The sequence below is a fragment of the Cyprinus carpio genome, chromosome B5 (assembly GCF_018340385.1).
Source record: "Cyprinus carpio isolate SPL01 chromosome B5, ASM1834038v1, whole genome shotgun sequence".
Lineage (NCBI taxonomy): Eukaryota > Metazoa > Chordata > Actinopteri > Cypriniformes > Cyprinidae > Cyprinus > Cyprinus carpio.
This window is the reverse complement of record NC_056601.1, coordinates 12,826,797-12,843,695: the sequence shown is the minus strand read 5'-3', so window position 1 is coordinate 12,843,695 and position 16,899 is coordinate 12,826,797. Positions and strand designations below refer to the sequence as shown.

Below are 16,899 nucleotides of genomic sequence, written 5' to 3'. Positions count from 1 at the left end.
GAAACGCGTTGATTTTTACAATGCTTATCGTTCTGAAAAGCAAGGTATGCTCTGATTGGCCATCCATCTAGTGCATTGTGATTGGCCCAACACCTCAAGCGTGTGATGGAAATGTTACGTCCTGTGTGAAGAGACAAAAACGATAAAACCCATTATAAACAAGCCATTTGTTACATCCATTGGGGATATGATTACGGATTATAATGACTTGTGCTGTCTTTTTACGCATTGTGTTGCATTGTGCCGCGTAAACATAAAACTATGTCTGCATTTGTGATCAATTACAAACAACAAGCGATACTCTAGAGTGCTCAAAACTCACGTTTAAATAATCAGTGGCAAATTCTTTAAATATGAAACATACTTACAGGCTGTGAGTCAGAAGAGTCGGCATTGTAGGCTACTCTCACAGGTTCAGGAAACAGTCCTCCATAAAATGCGTTGCACATACACACAAATATTTGGAGTTTAAAAAAAAAAAAAAATCACTTGCATTTCCGATTTATTACTTTTCTACAATCCATCCTTTCAGAAGAATTTAGAGGATACAAAAATCTGGCGGAACAAGTACACTAGCAAATTAATTGTCCACAGGGATGTTCCTGCAGATCTAGCTCAAGTTTAGACTTTCTCCTTTCCAGTAATAGAGCCAGAAATGGAATCCCCCCACCAGCAGCCTGATGTGCTGACTATCACAAATGTTGATTCTGCTGTGCATAAGAGGTCAAACAGAGGACATTTGCCTGCTTGTTCTGGGTCATTCCATACTACACCTCTGACAATACTGATGACTCCACATTAGAGCTGGGTGATATAGCTTAAAACATCAATATTTCCAGGTGTTTGACAAAATGTATGTTTTTCAATTAATTAATTTTCCAATTTATGCCACTGGAATACAGCAATTCTCCTGTTGTCTTTTTTTTCTCTTTTGACATCTGCTTGACATCCCCCAGGTCTGGAAGTCATATTTTATTTTAACAGAGGAATCTTTCATAAACACCAACGACCCACATGCAGCTCACAATTATCTGTTAAAGAACACTGCCTAATCAGTTTCCCTTGAGTCCTCCAAGTTACACCACAATGATGCTCACAAATTTATCTCTGATACAGGCTGACCTTCTAAAAATAGAGACATGTCTGCTTTTGGTAGGAAACTTAGAGATTCTGCACTCTTTTGCAACAACCTCCTTGATGGCAACATGAAGTTGACTTATTCTTTTTTTGGAACTTTACAGATGGTCTTCATTTTCTTTCTCACAGACTTGATGATTACAACAAACCGTTCACTTAGAAGTGCTGCATATTTTTAGCAAAAACGTACCCCCTAGAGAAATGTCATTCAGCTAAATTTATCTATTAACAGTAAACCGATATTTCTCTGAGCAATTTTATGAGACTCTTAATTCAGCTGACCTTCTACTACTAAATATATTTTTGCTTTCAGTGTAGAGAAAACTAAATCAGAAAAGCAAATTACAAAAGAATACTTCTTCACTGTCAGTGAAAGCAAGAACATACAATAAGTAATATAGACCTATTTTGGCAAATGTCATTAACGTCACAAAAAAAAAATTTGGTTGAGAGTAGTTTTTTTTTTATTGTGTTCCTTGGCAAATATTTGCTGATGAACTGAGTTAAAAAAATAAACTTTGGATTTTACAAGTCATCAAATAGTTCACTAAAATATGTAGACCTGACCTTATCCTTGGCCTCTAACCTGAGCTCTGTGCTAGCACAACTATTTTCTTTTAACATTAGCAGATAGGAAATTAATAATTTACTTTGTTATCCATAAGTAAAAATACCCTATATTAAAATAAAAAACTTTTAATTAAATAATTAAAAAGTATATTTTATAAAGAGAAGCATTTTAGGGAAATCATGCAAGGCCACATCCTTAGGCCAAGAATTAAGGGGCTTTTAAAATGTATCTGCACTCTAAAACACCACGTACTCCACAGCAAAATGGTCCAGAATGCAGCCTCAAGTCACAAGTCAAGTAAAAATAAATAAATAAAAATTTCACAGTGTCTAAAAAACGCAGTACTTTTGAATTACAATGGTGAAAAGACAGCAAGATCTTTTGCGACGGTCATTTGGAACAGACTGTTCCATCTAATTTACATCGTAAAAACGCTTGAAAACCAGAGGCAACATGTTCTTTGGCTGAAGAAAAACTATTCAGCCTGACCTAATCTCAGTTACACTGCAGGTCTTGATGCCCAATTCTGATTTGTTGCTTATATTTGATTTTTTTACGTGATTTACACGTTCTGTCACTTGAAACCCATATGCGGTTCATGTGTTTCAATTGCCATATCTCCTCCATGTTTTCTGTGTTGCTGTCACTTACCACCTCCCAGGGTTGCCAGGTTTTCACAACAAGACCCACCCAATTTCTACTCAAAACTAGCCATATCTCGTTTTGAAGGGGGTCCCCCGGTAAACAACGCATTCCAAGGGGGAAAATACACATTTTTGGCAGGGATCCCCAATACAATTCGCATTCCAGGGGCTAAAAATCCTGTTACTGGGGTCGCTTCAACTCACAGACATGAAAAACAACCCACGGCAACAGTGTTAAAGTAGCCCCAAGGACTTGGCAACACTGCGCCTCCACACGACACACATGCTTCCTCCTGAGAATAATATGACATCATTAAACCGTGGAGAAGTACCTAAATTGTTGCAGTTTTAATAACGTACAGAACACAATGCCTCAGAAAATCCAATCTGCCTGTTTAATTGACACTCGCATTGCCACATATCTGATTTATATCTGATTTATTTCCACATATAAAAGAGGCCTGAAACCGATCTAGAAATATCCAAATGCATGCGTTTTTTAACTGTTTACACAGTCACAGAACACATTGGATCTGTGTCATATATTCCAAAAATCCGAATTGAATCGCATTTAACTAACAGTGAAAACGAGGCCAAAGTGGTCAACAGATCAGTACTTGAAAACTTCTTAATTACGACATGGATCAACTAATTCTCAGCTATATGCAATAATCATATCTAATCATTATTCAAATAAAACTGGACTGGATGCACATTTTCAAACAAATTAGAGACTCGTGAAAAACAGTTCAGTAAGTCCACAGGGACAAGCATTTCTCTCAATATCGCCTTACTGTTTAGATACAAGGGAGTCTCTCAAGCACTCTCTGTTGCTCTTTCTTCCTTTAGGAATGTGTGATCATTTGCTCCCGCATTCCAGAGAAGAGCTTCAAAATCATGACATCAACAAGTACACACCCCATGCAATGCATAACAAGCATGCAACCTCTATTTTTAAAACCACTTGTCCATCTTGTGGAAATTTTGCCATAGAACATACCAGAAAGACTGAATAACAGTTTAGCATTTAATAAAAATTTGAGGTGCATGCGATCAACAGTTTATTTATTTTCTGGTAGGACACTTGTCTGTTACAACTCCCCATCCTCTCACCAGTTTGCAATCTCACTCTGCCGTCTAAACAGTCTGCATTGTTCAGAATGACAAGTGGATCTGGTCAGATGCCAGACAAAACACAAAACAGTCGGCAAAGACCATTCACCACATGCAACTAGCAACATACTGATTTAGACAAAGGGATTAAAGCTAAATCACAGTTAGATAATCTTAGAGTACTAGTGTTTTGACAGAGAATTGCTTAAGGAACTCTTTTGAGCAAACACACGGTGTGAGATGCCAACCCCACTCTGACTCACAAAGCTTGAGTGACCTATTTTCTCAAAGCAGTGTAAGAACTGCATGTGTGTGTGTGGTACAGCTGAAATGTTAAAGGCAGAAATGGGTCTTCACTGAACAGTGTGGAAAACCTGACAAGCATGTCTTTGTCATCTCTCAAAAGTGCCACTGGCAGAATGTCAGCTTGCGCCTATGCAGCCAGGACCCAAAAAAGCTGCATGCATTGATCATTTCTATTGGATCTGCAGAATTTAGCAAAAGGTGATTTGATAGGGAAAGGGGGCACTGTGTGCCTTGCCTGCATATAGAGTGCCACTTGTTTCAAAACTTCATCTTGGCAGGTTCCTTTGAATGAATGTTTTCATTCACTGGCACACTGCCACTAGAGGACTGTGCTAATTGTTATGTCATCTGAAGATGACACAGATACAACAAAGGAGAGGTAACACCATAATGTAACATTCATCTACTGAAAGAGACACGGCAAGCAACCTATAAAGATCGGGACGAGGCCTGGAAAGAGATCATTTTATAATCAAGCACTAAATTACTTTATTTATTCAGGGCAATGAGGTGTAAATCACTAAAAAGACTTACAATAAACTAGGCATATCTGGCTACGATGTAGACAGTCAAAAACTGAAACACCAACTCTTTGGCATGAAATATAAAATCTATTTCCTATATATATATTAGGATTTTATAATGATTGCATGCATTTTTTTTTTTTCAAATCAAAATCTGGTGACGTATGCTGGACTGTTCCATTAATTTAGTCTGCCTTAACCTTGCCTTTTTTTCTTTTTTAATAATCCATCATAAGGTCACATTCACATCTGCCTCTATCCAATCAACAACCGATGGATAGAGTGGATGGAAAACTGTAGCCCTACATTTAATTTTTTCATTTTCACTCAGATGTGTGTCACAATATGGAATAAATGATCTGTCGCTACTTCAGTTTCATGTCAACTTTAACATATTCAAGCAAATCAAATACACAAAGAGAACACTGGCATAACAGGGTAGATATTGGGTAAAATGCATAAATATAATCCTACATGTCTAAAAATACAAGTTCTTGCGGTCGTCTGTTTACAGAATCAGTCAAATTATCTACGAACAGCCACTCAAACTCTAAGACTAATTTACATTTAAAGGCATTTGTTTTTATTTAATTTTCTCTTAATCGTTAGGTGTGATGTCTTCTGTATTAGATACATTCAAGTTTCAAAGAATAATAAATTATTTTTTTCTACTAGTTGGAGCAGTGCTCGCATCGCGGTTTCGGTGATTCCACGCGGAACATAAATACAAACTGAAAAACCTGTGAAATCCAAGTGGAAAGGTTCAACATCTGTATTTATTTTATTGTTTTACAATTGTTTTGTTTTCTTTAGGAATCCTGTTAGCACTTTATTTTTCATTGATATTAAGCAGATGTAATTCTTTTGTTCAGATCAAAATGTTATGACATTGTGTGTCAAAATTGTAAACTTAAACTGTGAACCTTTAAAGCAGGGTCCAGAAATATTTATGATATTTTTATAAAATACATTTTATATGTATTATACATTTTACTAAAGGATCCTGCAAGCACTTTCTTTTTCGCCCCTTTAACGTTACTCATACTGCACAAAAAGTGTTTCAATAACGTTGAATGTTACAGGGACTGATTATTGCAAATGCAGATCCCACTGTGTTCTGGTTAAACAAATTTTATTTATTTATTGCTAAGGTTTCCATATGGTGGAGTTCTTAATGACAGCTTTCCTTACAATATATACTATTCCTAAAATAAGAAATATCCCAACATATCACCTTGCTTACAGTATCGCAGTGTATCACAATATATCGTATTGCAACCACTGTATCGTGATGCGTATCGTATCGTCAGATTCTTGGCAATACACAGCCCTAGTGCTTATAACAGCGCTACTGACAGCATGCGATCCCAATAAATACACACATATACAGAATTACAGTATTATAAAATTCACGCAGACATAATCTGCTCTGTCTTAAGTGAACGCTTAGGGAACTGTTGGGGAAAAACATCTGATATATAACATTATATTAGATCCATGCATTACAGTCAAACGTGCTGGTATTCGGTAATGCGATATATCGTGGTGATGAATATGCACAATATTGTTATCGTGGGCACTTCTAAATATGGTGAATAATTATACATTACAAATTATTCAGAATTTGGAATGCATTTTAAGAATACTTTTCCCACAAACTGGTCAAAATGCACAACACTGCTGTATGCTGCTTGAAAGAGCGTGCGCTCTGATGTAAACAAGCACACATGAGAAGCACATGGAGGAACACATGAGAGATGTTCTGAATGAAACCACATTCACTCTCTGACAGCAGATGGCGCTAAACTCCAGAAAATTATGCCCTTACCCTGGAAACCCCATAAATAAAGCAGCTGCTACATACTAAAACCTATTTAAATAATTTTAAACAGCCATTCAGATTTGTGTATTCACTATGTTTTTCATCACAGCGCCAAATACTTAAATATTTAGACTTAATAGGTTATTTATTATCAAACTTTTTTCCCTTCATTTTAATCTGGACTACAACATGCCCTAGAAATTGTTTGAAAGTGTTTTGATTCTTTATTGTTCATTCACACTTTACATTAGGGCTTCATTAGTTAACAAACTGCCAATTAAAAATTCTTCTGAACATTCATTAATCTTAGGTATTCCAATATTTAATAACACATTGTTAAAATTGAAAGTTGCAACTTTGTTATTTAATGAGCTAACATGAACTAAGACTTGAATTTTTTTAACAAAGATTAATAACTTCTGTAGCAAATGTAGCTATTGCTCATTGTGAATGTTAATGCATTAACTAATGTTAACTAATGAGGTCTTATTGTAAAGTGATACACACGGGTCTTTATAGTTCTTTTGCACTTTAATCTGTGTAAAACTTAATATATTTTTTTAGTATTGCTTTATTGTATTTAAATGTTCAGTTATTTTTGTTATAAGAAAAAAGTTATTTAACCTGTTATACTGTATTATGACCACTTTTTTAAACTAAATTTCAATACCGTGATAATACCATATACTGTGATAAAAGCATTATCAATTAATCACAACAGGAAAATTTGTCTGTATCATTATCATAATGTTTAACAATAAAAGAAAAGAGGGAATCACTCGCTGCACTTCACTGAACTGCTTTTGTAGTTTTAATAATCGATTTATTTGTAATGAACACACTTAAGTTATTTTTACATTTGATTGTTTTTCGTACAAGAATGCTTTAGTTTAGATATAAAATGATAAAGGTAATGCACTATTCGTTACTTTCTAGGCCATTTGTTCAACTGTTTTTTTTTCCATCTGTTCTTATTTATAATAGCAAAGATAAAATAAAAAATAGCTGAATTGTGATTATTAATATAGTAATTAATAATAACAAAAGACAGGACTTCACTATCGACTTCAAATGGGTGTGACTCAGTCATTTTTTGTCCGATTCCAAAAAATCATAAATCATTTTGAAGGTCTTTTAATGGAGAATTAATTTTTTTCCCCATTTTTTTAATTTTTTTTTTTTTTTAATTGCTCATTGTGACTCGTTTTGTCAGCACAAGTCACATTATTCTCATGAGGAAGCACATGTGGAGGCGGTAAATGACAACACATACGCAATGTTTCAGATGGTATGGCAAGTGTAAACACATGAATCGGATATGGGTCACAATTGAAAGAACATGTAAACGGACAGCCAAAAAAATCAGATATAGGCAACAAATCAGAATTGGGAATCAAGACCTGCAGTGTAAACAAGGCCTAAGTAAAGGTGTGACAAAATGTCTAGACATAGGGCAAAAAAAAAAAAATACTGTGTCACGGGATAGAGCAAATTGTAGCAGTGCCTCAGATGTTGAAATAGATTTGTTACACAAGGTTCACACATACTCCGTCTGCAGTGCGTATACAGTATGTGTATGCAGTGCAGAAGCAGCATGGACTCATTTTGCTTTTGCACAGGACGCGTTTGTAGTCCACTCCTGATCTGCGGCTGTTTACCTCAAACACAACATTTATCCATTATTTTGATTTCAGCATCGTGATTCTAACGCAAAACATTCGCTGTCACTTTAATTCAGTGTGTGCAGCACAGCAGAAATAGACTCATGCGGAAATCACTTGAAATGACTTGCAACAGATGTACCGCTCCTGAAGCACACTGCCGGACTGCAACTGAGTGCAGTGTGAACACTCTGATCTATTAACATGGGCGCAGAAAAAATACACACCGCAGACGGAGTTTGAACCTGGTGTTACATCTGTATGCCCGGTCTGTTCAGTTCTCGGGCTCCATTTAGGAGGGCTGCATTCTGATTGGTTCGGATAGGATACTGCAGGAGGTCGGGGTTGGGGATTTTAATCACACAGCCCTATTTTCTACCCCTCTGAAATGCCAGGATTTAAATATGGGAGAATAATGACATCAAGATTTCCCCTGAGCATGCCCCTTAAAGGAACACTCCACTATTTTTGAAAATAGGCTCATTTTCCAACTCCCCTAGACTTAAACAGTTGAGTTTTACAGTTTTTGAATCCATTCAGTTGATCTCCAGGTCTGGCTGTAGCACTTTTAGCTTAGCTTAGCATAGCTCATTGAATCAGATTACACCGTTAGCATCTCGCTCAAAAATGACCAAAGAGTTTAGATATTTTCCCTATTTAAAACTTGACTCTTCTGTAGTTACATCGTGTACTAAAACCGACGGAAAATGAAAAGTTTCAATTTTCTAGGCCCATATGTCTAGGAACTATACTGTCAATCCAGAGCTGTGTAATATCATAGCGCCTGCTGCACCCATGGTACGGCAGCAAAGTTCCTTGATTATTACGCCGGAATGAGAGTATAGTACCCAACCATATCAGCCTAGAAAATCACAACTTTTCATTTTCCGTCAGTCTTGGTACACGATGTAACTACAGAAGAGTCAAGTTTTAAATAGGAAAAATATTAAAACTCTTTGTTAATTTTTGAGCAAGATGCTAACGGTCTAATCAGATTCAATGATCTATGCTAAGCTAAGCTAAGCTAAAAGTGCTACCACCAGACCCGGAGATTGGCTGAATGGATTCAAAAGAGGTAAAGCTGTTTAACTCTAGGGGAGTTGGAAAATGAGCCTATTTTCAAAAATAGTGGAGTGTTCCTTTGACATGCATTATTGTCATAAGTAATCAAGCAGGTGTAAAAAAAAAAATGCTAAATTTTATTACAACATGTTATATAATTCTTTTTAAAATGCATTCCATGACTGCTTTAAACTGATCAGAAAGAGACAAGGTAATAGTTATTAATGTATCAGTGTATGCGACAAGTGAAACTAGGCCAGAAGTATAAAACTGACATAACTGTTAAGGCCTGTATTGACTGACAATAAAAGATGCCAACCCATCTGACAAAACACACATGCACACAATGCTGAGAAACTAAAAGGACCATTTCCAGTAAATAAACACAACAGAGACCTGTTTCAACATATTTCAAGAGACCAAAGCTGAAATGTCTGGGTTGACAGATGACTGAACTCTCCTTCACCAACGCCCTCAACTGTCAGTAGGACATACAGGCCCTATAGCAGAGAAGTAAGCGAGATAACAAGGCAGCTGTGGCCTAATGGTTAGAGATTTGGAGTTGTAACCAGAAGGTTGCAGGTTCGAGTCTCGGTGCTGGCAGGAGTTGTAGGTGGGAGGGAGTGAATGAACAGCGCTCTCTTCCACCCTCAATACCCATGGCTGAAGTGCCCTTGAGCAAGGCACTGAACCCCCAGTTGCTCCCCGGGCGCTGGATATAGCTGCCCACTGCTCCGGGTGTGTGTTCACGGTGTGTTCACTTCTCACTGCTGTGTGTGTGCACTTGGATGGGTTAAATGCAGAGCACCAATTTCGAGTATGGGTCACCATACTTGACAAATGTCACGACTTTCACTTTCACTTTCATAACAGATAAGGAAATCAGAGTGGCTCTTAACACAGTCATTCACCCAGCACATGCTCAGTGAGTGGGGTAACACCTCCACACACGACTCATTCAAGGTCAATCCAATCAAAAGTCAGTAGAATGTCCTTACATTAGGAACCGCTCTGAACCGGTTTGGTGTCAAATGATAACAGATATTGTTTTACAAGAGATCAAAGACCAAAGCAGATTCTGCCAGTCACATACTTAAGTAGTGAAACCAGGCAAAACAATCAAGTCATGACCAGGTTTGTTTACTTAAAAGAAAGCAGTCCTTCTGGGGCTTGTTGACAGAAAGGTGAGCAGGTGGCTGGCTGTTAAGTGACCACACAAAGTTGATGCATTCTGCATTTAACATGCATGAAAACAATGAACGCTCACTTAATTACTCTGGCAATTTCCAGACACAAAAGACCTTTATTCTGTCCCAACAGATGAAATCAGCTGTTTTACTGCATTACAGATTTCACTTCTGCACAATATCAAAAGTAAAAACGGCTTCATTTAAAAGCCTCATATAACATCTCATTATATAACAATCACATACTGTAGACAGGCTCTTGGAGAGCTACTGCAAAGGGCAAATTATGCCCTCCCATCCAGAAACGTAGTCCCTCACTCAAACGCCAACCCATCCTCTGCCAACTCCCCAGCTGGCTCTAATGAGTTGCTTGAAATAATTTATTGGAATAATAATAAGAGAACATGGTGGTCATGAAGGAAGGACAAACAGTCAGGCTCAACGAGCAAATACAAAAGAAGCAACTTCCATCACAGGATGGTGTGCTGCATTGTTTCAACCCCCTTTTAACAGCTGGTCAAACACAACAACAAAAGGACCACAAACCACCTATCCATTACTCCAACATGCATGCAGATAATGTGGATATGATTTTTCAACAAATTAAAATCCTGTCATTATTTAGGCTACTTCCTTTTGAGGAACTGACCTATCGGTAATCCCCTACCCTCAAACACAGATGAGCCAATGGCAGTCAAGTATCAGTTGCGGGGAGCGAAACTCAGACATCTTTAGTTTTCAGCACCATAGAGAAACACTAGAAGATCCGAATGTCGCATCATTTGATGGTGTTTATGCCACAAAAAATGGAAAAACAATGTGCCTGCCCTGGGGTACTTGTTACACTGATTCCAGGTATCCTGAGAGGATAGGCAATAGAATTTCCTAAACCCAAACGAAACTGTGCAAAATCCCACTGAAGACAAAAACGTTCATTTTCTTGTTGTCATACTCTCATTGAGTTACAATTTTCATCTGCTCAAGCAGAATGTTAATGTCATCATGCGTTTCATCAAGGTAACTTATCTCTGGCTAAAACTAACGTTAAAGTTAGTGTGTCTATGTTAACGTACAAACCTAAATAGAGGACTGTTCTCACGTCATGTACAGTGTAGGTCAAAAACACACAAACGAAGGTGTACATTTCAGTGCCTCAGTCTCCATATTAAACTGGTTAAATGTACATTAATTAAATCGTACCCTGCGATACATGAACAGTGTTGATCCGGGATGTTGTCTTCCACGTTCGTGATGACCGTAACATGAGACTTCTCCTGCTTGCATTGTGATCTGTAAACCCTCGCTTCAAGCTACCCACCGTATTTATTTCTTAATAATATTAATATATCCCTCCATGGAATATTTAAATCACACTTGAAAGTTTGCCTTAAGGGGGGTGGGGCTTACCAAAAGGTCAATTTGCAGAATATCAGTCTTTCTCCATACAATTACATTAGTTCTGCCCAACATTTCATGTTGTGTTCCACAGAGGAATGTCAAATAGATTTTATCTATCCCTTTAAGACAGTCAAATTAACAGTATACATTCAAAACAGAACATTTTCATAACCGTCAGTCTTTTGTCAGGTTTGCTGACTACAGCTAAAAATGGAAGTTTACTGTACTGAAAATATGCCCATGCACCACAAAAAAAGGAAAAATATGTAACAGTTTATATGGTTTTCAAACATGTATGACTTACTTTCTGTGAACTATGATATTTTCAGAAATGAAAAGTGTTTTTAGCTCATACACTGAAGGTCAATGTTTACCAGAACTACTTGGTAAACAACACTCTTCAATTCCTACCAAAAAACCTTCTGTTGTGTTCCACAGAAGAAAGAGAAGTGAAGTTTATTGTAACCAAATGATGAGACAATGTAAAAAATTAAATAAAACCATTAAAAACACTTTTCAAATTCAGCAGTTGTTTGTGAGGGTGAACTTTTGCACCTACGGCAAATGATATAATTGTGTCCAGTCAGCAAGTTGGAGCTGCCAAGTTGCTGTTCAGTCAAACTCACAGAACTGACAACATTTGCATGAGAAACAAACAGCCTAGTACTTGTATTAGTCACATTACATGACAGGACTGTGAGAATGATCAAGCATTTAAATGACGCTGAGCAAAACAACAGACTAACACACAGTTAACACTTCAATATACTGAAATGATCAGTTAAAAATACTATTCAGTTAAGATTTTCACTGTTTATAACCGTGCGGGAGAGATTATCATCAAGCTTCTTAACTTGTAACTAAAAAAAATACTGTGGCATGTAGAAGAAAGATGTGATAAACTTAAATATCTCAATATATTTTTGTGCAAAGTTAATTGTAGTAATTTTAGGGCAGTAAAACTGGATGTCTAAAAGGGCCTGAGTTTTCACTAAAACTCTTGTGCTTAAAGTTCAACGAGGACAAGATGAAAGACACCGACCAGTTTTTCACAGTTTTGTTTGCAGTGACAAACATTAAATCAAGATTAGGGTCAGTCCACACCTCCTGATCCAAAACCATGTGATCATTAACAATGACAAAGGCAAAAAATGACATCAGATTATATGGAAGCATCATCTATCTTTGAATTTATGGGAAGGACAAGCAAGCACCAAGCTAGTTCCTCTTTTTATGGCAAGGAACAACATGTTAGAATCTAAAGCACGGATATGGCGAGGTGCAACCTAGTAACCGCATGTTTACCTTGATACATCTTTCCTGAAATGCTTATAGCTCTATGTAACATGTTTGGGGGGCTCTTATAACTTCACCAGTAGGTTTTGCCACCTCGTTACATGTGTGGCCCACACAAATGGCTCCATTACCTTCAGCGATCAGCTCTTCCACCGTCACTTGGTATCGACCGACAGCAAACACCTTCCCGATGTAGTTGCTGCTTCCAGTACCAGATCCAGACCCACCCCCGAGACTTCCGCTCTCTGACTTCGGCATACGCGAAAACTTCTTCATTCTTGCCTCTTATGTTGCCGCCTTCCCCAAATGGACAGTTCCAAACACGCTAAATACGCTTAAAAATCCAATCTGCTCATCTCCGCTCTTTTGTCCAGCATGCTGAGAGAGCTGCTCTCCCGATATGCGCCAGGCACTTCAGTGCTCGAGGGACGCAGAAAGGCGTAATGTTAGCTGAACGCTTCCTAATTTCCTCCAAAGCCCGATGAAGCAACTGCATAGAAGTAAACCGTCAGGGCAGCGTTCTGTCGTTAATGAGTGACAACAGCACGAGTGATACCGTCCACGCTGCTGTGTTTTCAGGCCGACTCCAGTTGCGGCGGGCTAGCGAGCCTGTAATACGGGAGCTGGAGAGACCATTCGCCTCGCTAGCTGGCTAACAACAACGGCAAAACGCCCTGTTCAGCCAAAGCATGCTTTTGTGTTCGGCGGAAAGTCGAAGTTGGTTGGAAGTCCAGGCTATCCGAAACCAGTGTGAACAACAAACAGGCAGAAAGTGGGTGTGTTAGGCGGAAGCTACGCTAGCGAAACTCTTAAACGATGACTACTGCCACTTCCCCTTCGGATAGTTAAGTTAGCCAGCTCGCTAGCTGACTGGCTTCCTATATCTGCTTGAACAGGTCACCGTATATCATAGTCAAATGTATGAGCACAAAAATAAGAAATCCTCCGAACAGCCGTACATTTCTGACGTTGCGCGAGCAGCGTCGGTTATAATTTTTTTAAAACGGCAGAGCGCTTCCTCGTGCTCTGGAAGTCCCCCGTCACACTGATAAAGTTCGAACTCCCGTGACTCGCCGTAGAATTGGTGGGAGGTTTGTTATTGCCCAATCCGCCTGTCTGACAACCTAACTTTGTTTTGTCTGATTCTTTCCCATTGTCATGATTGGTGTGAGCTGTAAATACTCTTCTCTGATGGGATGAAAATGATGACTGTCTCTCTGCGTTTAGTTTAGCTGTTTGCTTGATAAAGATCTTAACCAATGTGTTAGTCTGTTGAAAGCTGTGAATGGATTGGTTGAGAGTGTGAGGTGCTTAAGTGCAACTGGCACATTCTGTGAATACGGTACACTTTTGTGTTCCATAGAGTTTTTAAGCACCTGAGGCACAAATCCAATGTTTTTGTTGTGAGAATTATTGGATAAACTATTGAACATAAAATTAACTTAACTTGAAATGTACAATGGGAATTAAATAGAGTAGGCCTAATAAACTAATTTTAATTAGCAATATTTATTACAGTAATGTAACATTCTATTTATGCATGCATGTACTGTTCAAATGATTCATTATGTGGAGCCTTTGTTAGGGCTTAATGATTTTCTCAAATCCTATGCAGCTGTAGCCTAATGGTTAGAGAGTCAGACTTGTATCATAGGTCGCAGGTTCGAGTCTCAGTGCCAGCAGGAGTTGTAGGTGGGTGGGGAGTGAATGAACAGTGCTCTCTTCCTCCCTCAGTACCCATGGCTGAAGTGCCCTTGAGCAAGTCACTGAACCCCCAATTGCTCCCCGGGTGCTGGAGCAAATAGCTGCCCACTGCTCCGAGTGTGTGTTCACAGTGTGTGTGTGTTCCCTACTCACTGCTGTGTGTGTGCACTTGGATGGGTTAAATGCAGAGCACCAATTCTGAGTATGGGTTACCATCTTGGCAAGTGTCACAACTTAAAATATTAAACAAATTGTGTTGACTATATTTATTAAGTTCAAACATTTTCTACAAGCCGTCATTTGCTAGTCTCTACTTAAGTTATTTAGTCTAAATGTTCAACCTTGTTACCATTCATATTCATTAAATACATGTCTGTTTGATTTAGATGCTTATTTAATAACAATAATAAAATGTAAAAAAATAAATAAATAACAGTCACAGACCAGCGAACTCAACATTTAATCAAGCTTCAGGCCCTATTTTGAACCTATTCAAGATTGTTTGCATAGTAAATCGCTTACAGTTTTTATTATATTCCCTGTTAAGTACAAAACAGTGAATTACATATAATAAAAAATATTTGCCATCTACTTGATATTATTATCATCTTTAAAGGGTTACTCCACCGCAAAATGAAAATTTTGTCATTAATCACTTACCCCCATGTCGTTACAAACCCATAAAAGCTTTGTTCATCTTGGGAACACAATTTAAGATATTTTGGATGAAAACAGAGAGGCTTGAGACTGTCCCATAGACTGCCAAATAAATAACAGTGTCAAGGTCCAGGAAAGTATGAAAATTATCATCAGAATATTCCATCTGCCATCAGTGATTCAATTGTAACGTTATGAAAAACCGGACATTCAGCGCAGCGCCATTTTGGCAAATCTGTGTCAGCTGCGCTGCACTGTTGCGCTGTTTTCTTTCAAACCAAAGCGTAAATACACATAAAAAACGTATCCTTGTGGCACGGCTGATACAGAAGAGCGTACGCCGCCTGCGTACTGCTCAGAATTGCCAAAATGACGCTATGTGGATTTGGAGAGACATAGAGGACAGAAATTGTTGAATAAAGTTGTTATTTTTGTTTTCTTCGTGTACAAAAAGTATTCTTGTTGCTTCATAACGTTACGGTTGAATCACTGATGGCAGATGGAGTATTCTGATGATGCTTTTCATACTTTCCTGGACCTTGACACTGTTATTTATTTGGCAGTCTATGGGACAGTCTCAAGCCTTCCGGTTTTCATCAAAAATATCTTAAATTGTGCGCCGAAGATGAACAACGCTTTTATGGGTTTGGAACGACATGGGGGTAAGTGATTAATGACAAAATTTTCATTTCGCGGTTGAGTAACCCTTGAACATATTCTTAAATACGTTTGGAAAAAAAAAAACTGTTTTAAGTTAGGATTTCCTTTTTTATATTCAATATCCTACATATATCTCCCAATACATTTTAAACATGACACTTACAATTAAATTAAATTTATGTGCAATCAGGACACTGATTCAGCACTTGATGACAGAGACGACATCAGATTGAGACAGTTGCATGATGTTAACCAGTCTGGGTGGACAACAAAAGACCCTCTGAAGCTCCTCAGGTACTTCTGTTATTCACTTCATGAAAATGTTCTGCCCTCTAATGGCCAAACACTGCAAAATGAGCATGTGCCTTTTCATCCCAGAAAATAAGTATAGGTATTGGCTATGTAACTGTGTATTAATATATGCAATTCAACATATAAAAATTACTAATTTAAACTCAGTTAATTGCAGAACATAAGCAAGAAAATCATTACCTGTTTAAATTGTTATATCCAGAAAAAAAAAAAAACATCATCAAGGGCTGTAAAATCAAATGTATTTAATGCTTGTACAAATGTGACAGCTATCTGAAAATTGCTACAGATGTAGGTCGATGGAGAGACAGAGGACGAACTGGGATTATTACATGGGATTAATAAGGATCTTCTCTTCCCTCAGGCTCTTCTCCACCTCGATACAGATCAACTCCCCTGACTGTGCAAAGTTTCATCAGCAGCCGCTCCCTGAGCAGATGACTCAACGCTGTGCACATTGCAAGAATGCTCAGATATCTTGGTTATCTTTATCATAATGTGTAAAAAGTTATAATTTTGGCTGTTGCATAACACTTTTGGGAGCTGCGATTTTGCGTAATTAGTATCATATTTCTAATTAAAAGTAGAATCTATTGTCAGTTTTATTAAATTAAAAAAGGTCTATTTTTCCCCTTTGTTCTCTCTTTTCTTTTCTACCAAAAGTAAAGTAGGTATAGGTCTATACGATCTGCAGGAAAATCTACCTACAATTTAATCTAAAATGTGTTAGGACGGAGCAAGGCCTTATTAGAAAGTACTTTTTTTTCTTGATGACATTTACATCTGGCAAACTGCCATCAATGCTGAGATAAATTAAAGTGCTGCATGTAAATTCAGTGAAATTA

At 37.8% G+C, this 16,899-nt stretch overlaps 1 protein-coding gene and 1 long non-coding RNA gene across 4 annotated transcripts in view; one reads left to right on the top strand and one right to left on the bottom strand.

The window, feature by feature from the left end:
* LOC109056098 (BMP-2-inducible protein kinase) overlaps positions 1-13,780 on the bottom strand; it is a 41,685-nt gene extending 27,905 nt beyond the window's left edge. For 2 of the 3 annotated variants that reach the window (XM_042724421.1, XM_042724422.1), the window contains exon 1: positions 12,853-13,779. In XM_042724421.1, coding sequence (XP_042580355.1) covers positions 12,853-12,997 — 145 coding nt within the window. In that variant the 5' untranslated portion in view covers positions 12,998-13,779. Of the gene's footprint in view, positions 1-12,852 lie in introns of all 3 variants that reach the window. The other variant, XM_042724423.1, reaches the window with a different exon arrangement.
* A 185-nt stretch (positions 13,781-13,965) lies between these two features.
* Positions 13,966-16,683, top strand: LOC122137464. The gene is made up of 3 exons (XR_006154864.1): positions 13,966-14,063; positions 15,933-16,036; positions 16,419-16,683. It is a non-coding gene; the product is annotated as an uncharacterized LOC122137464 (long non-coding RNA).
* The last annotated feature ends 216 nt before the right edge of the window (positions 16,684-16,899 follow it).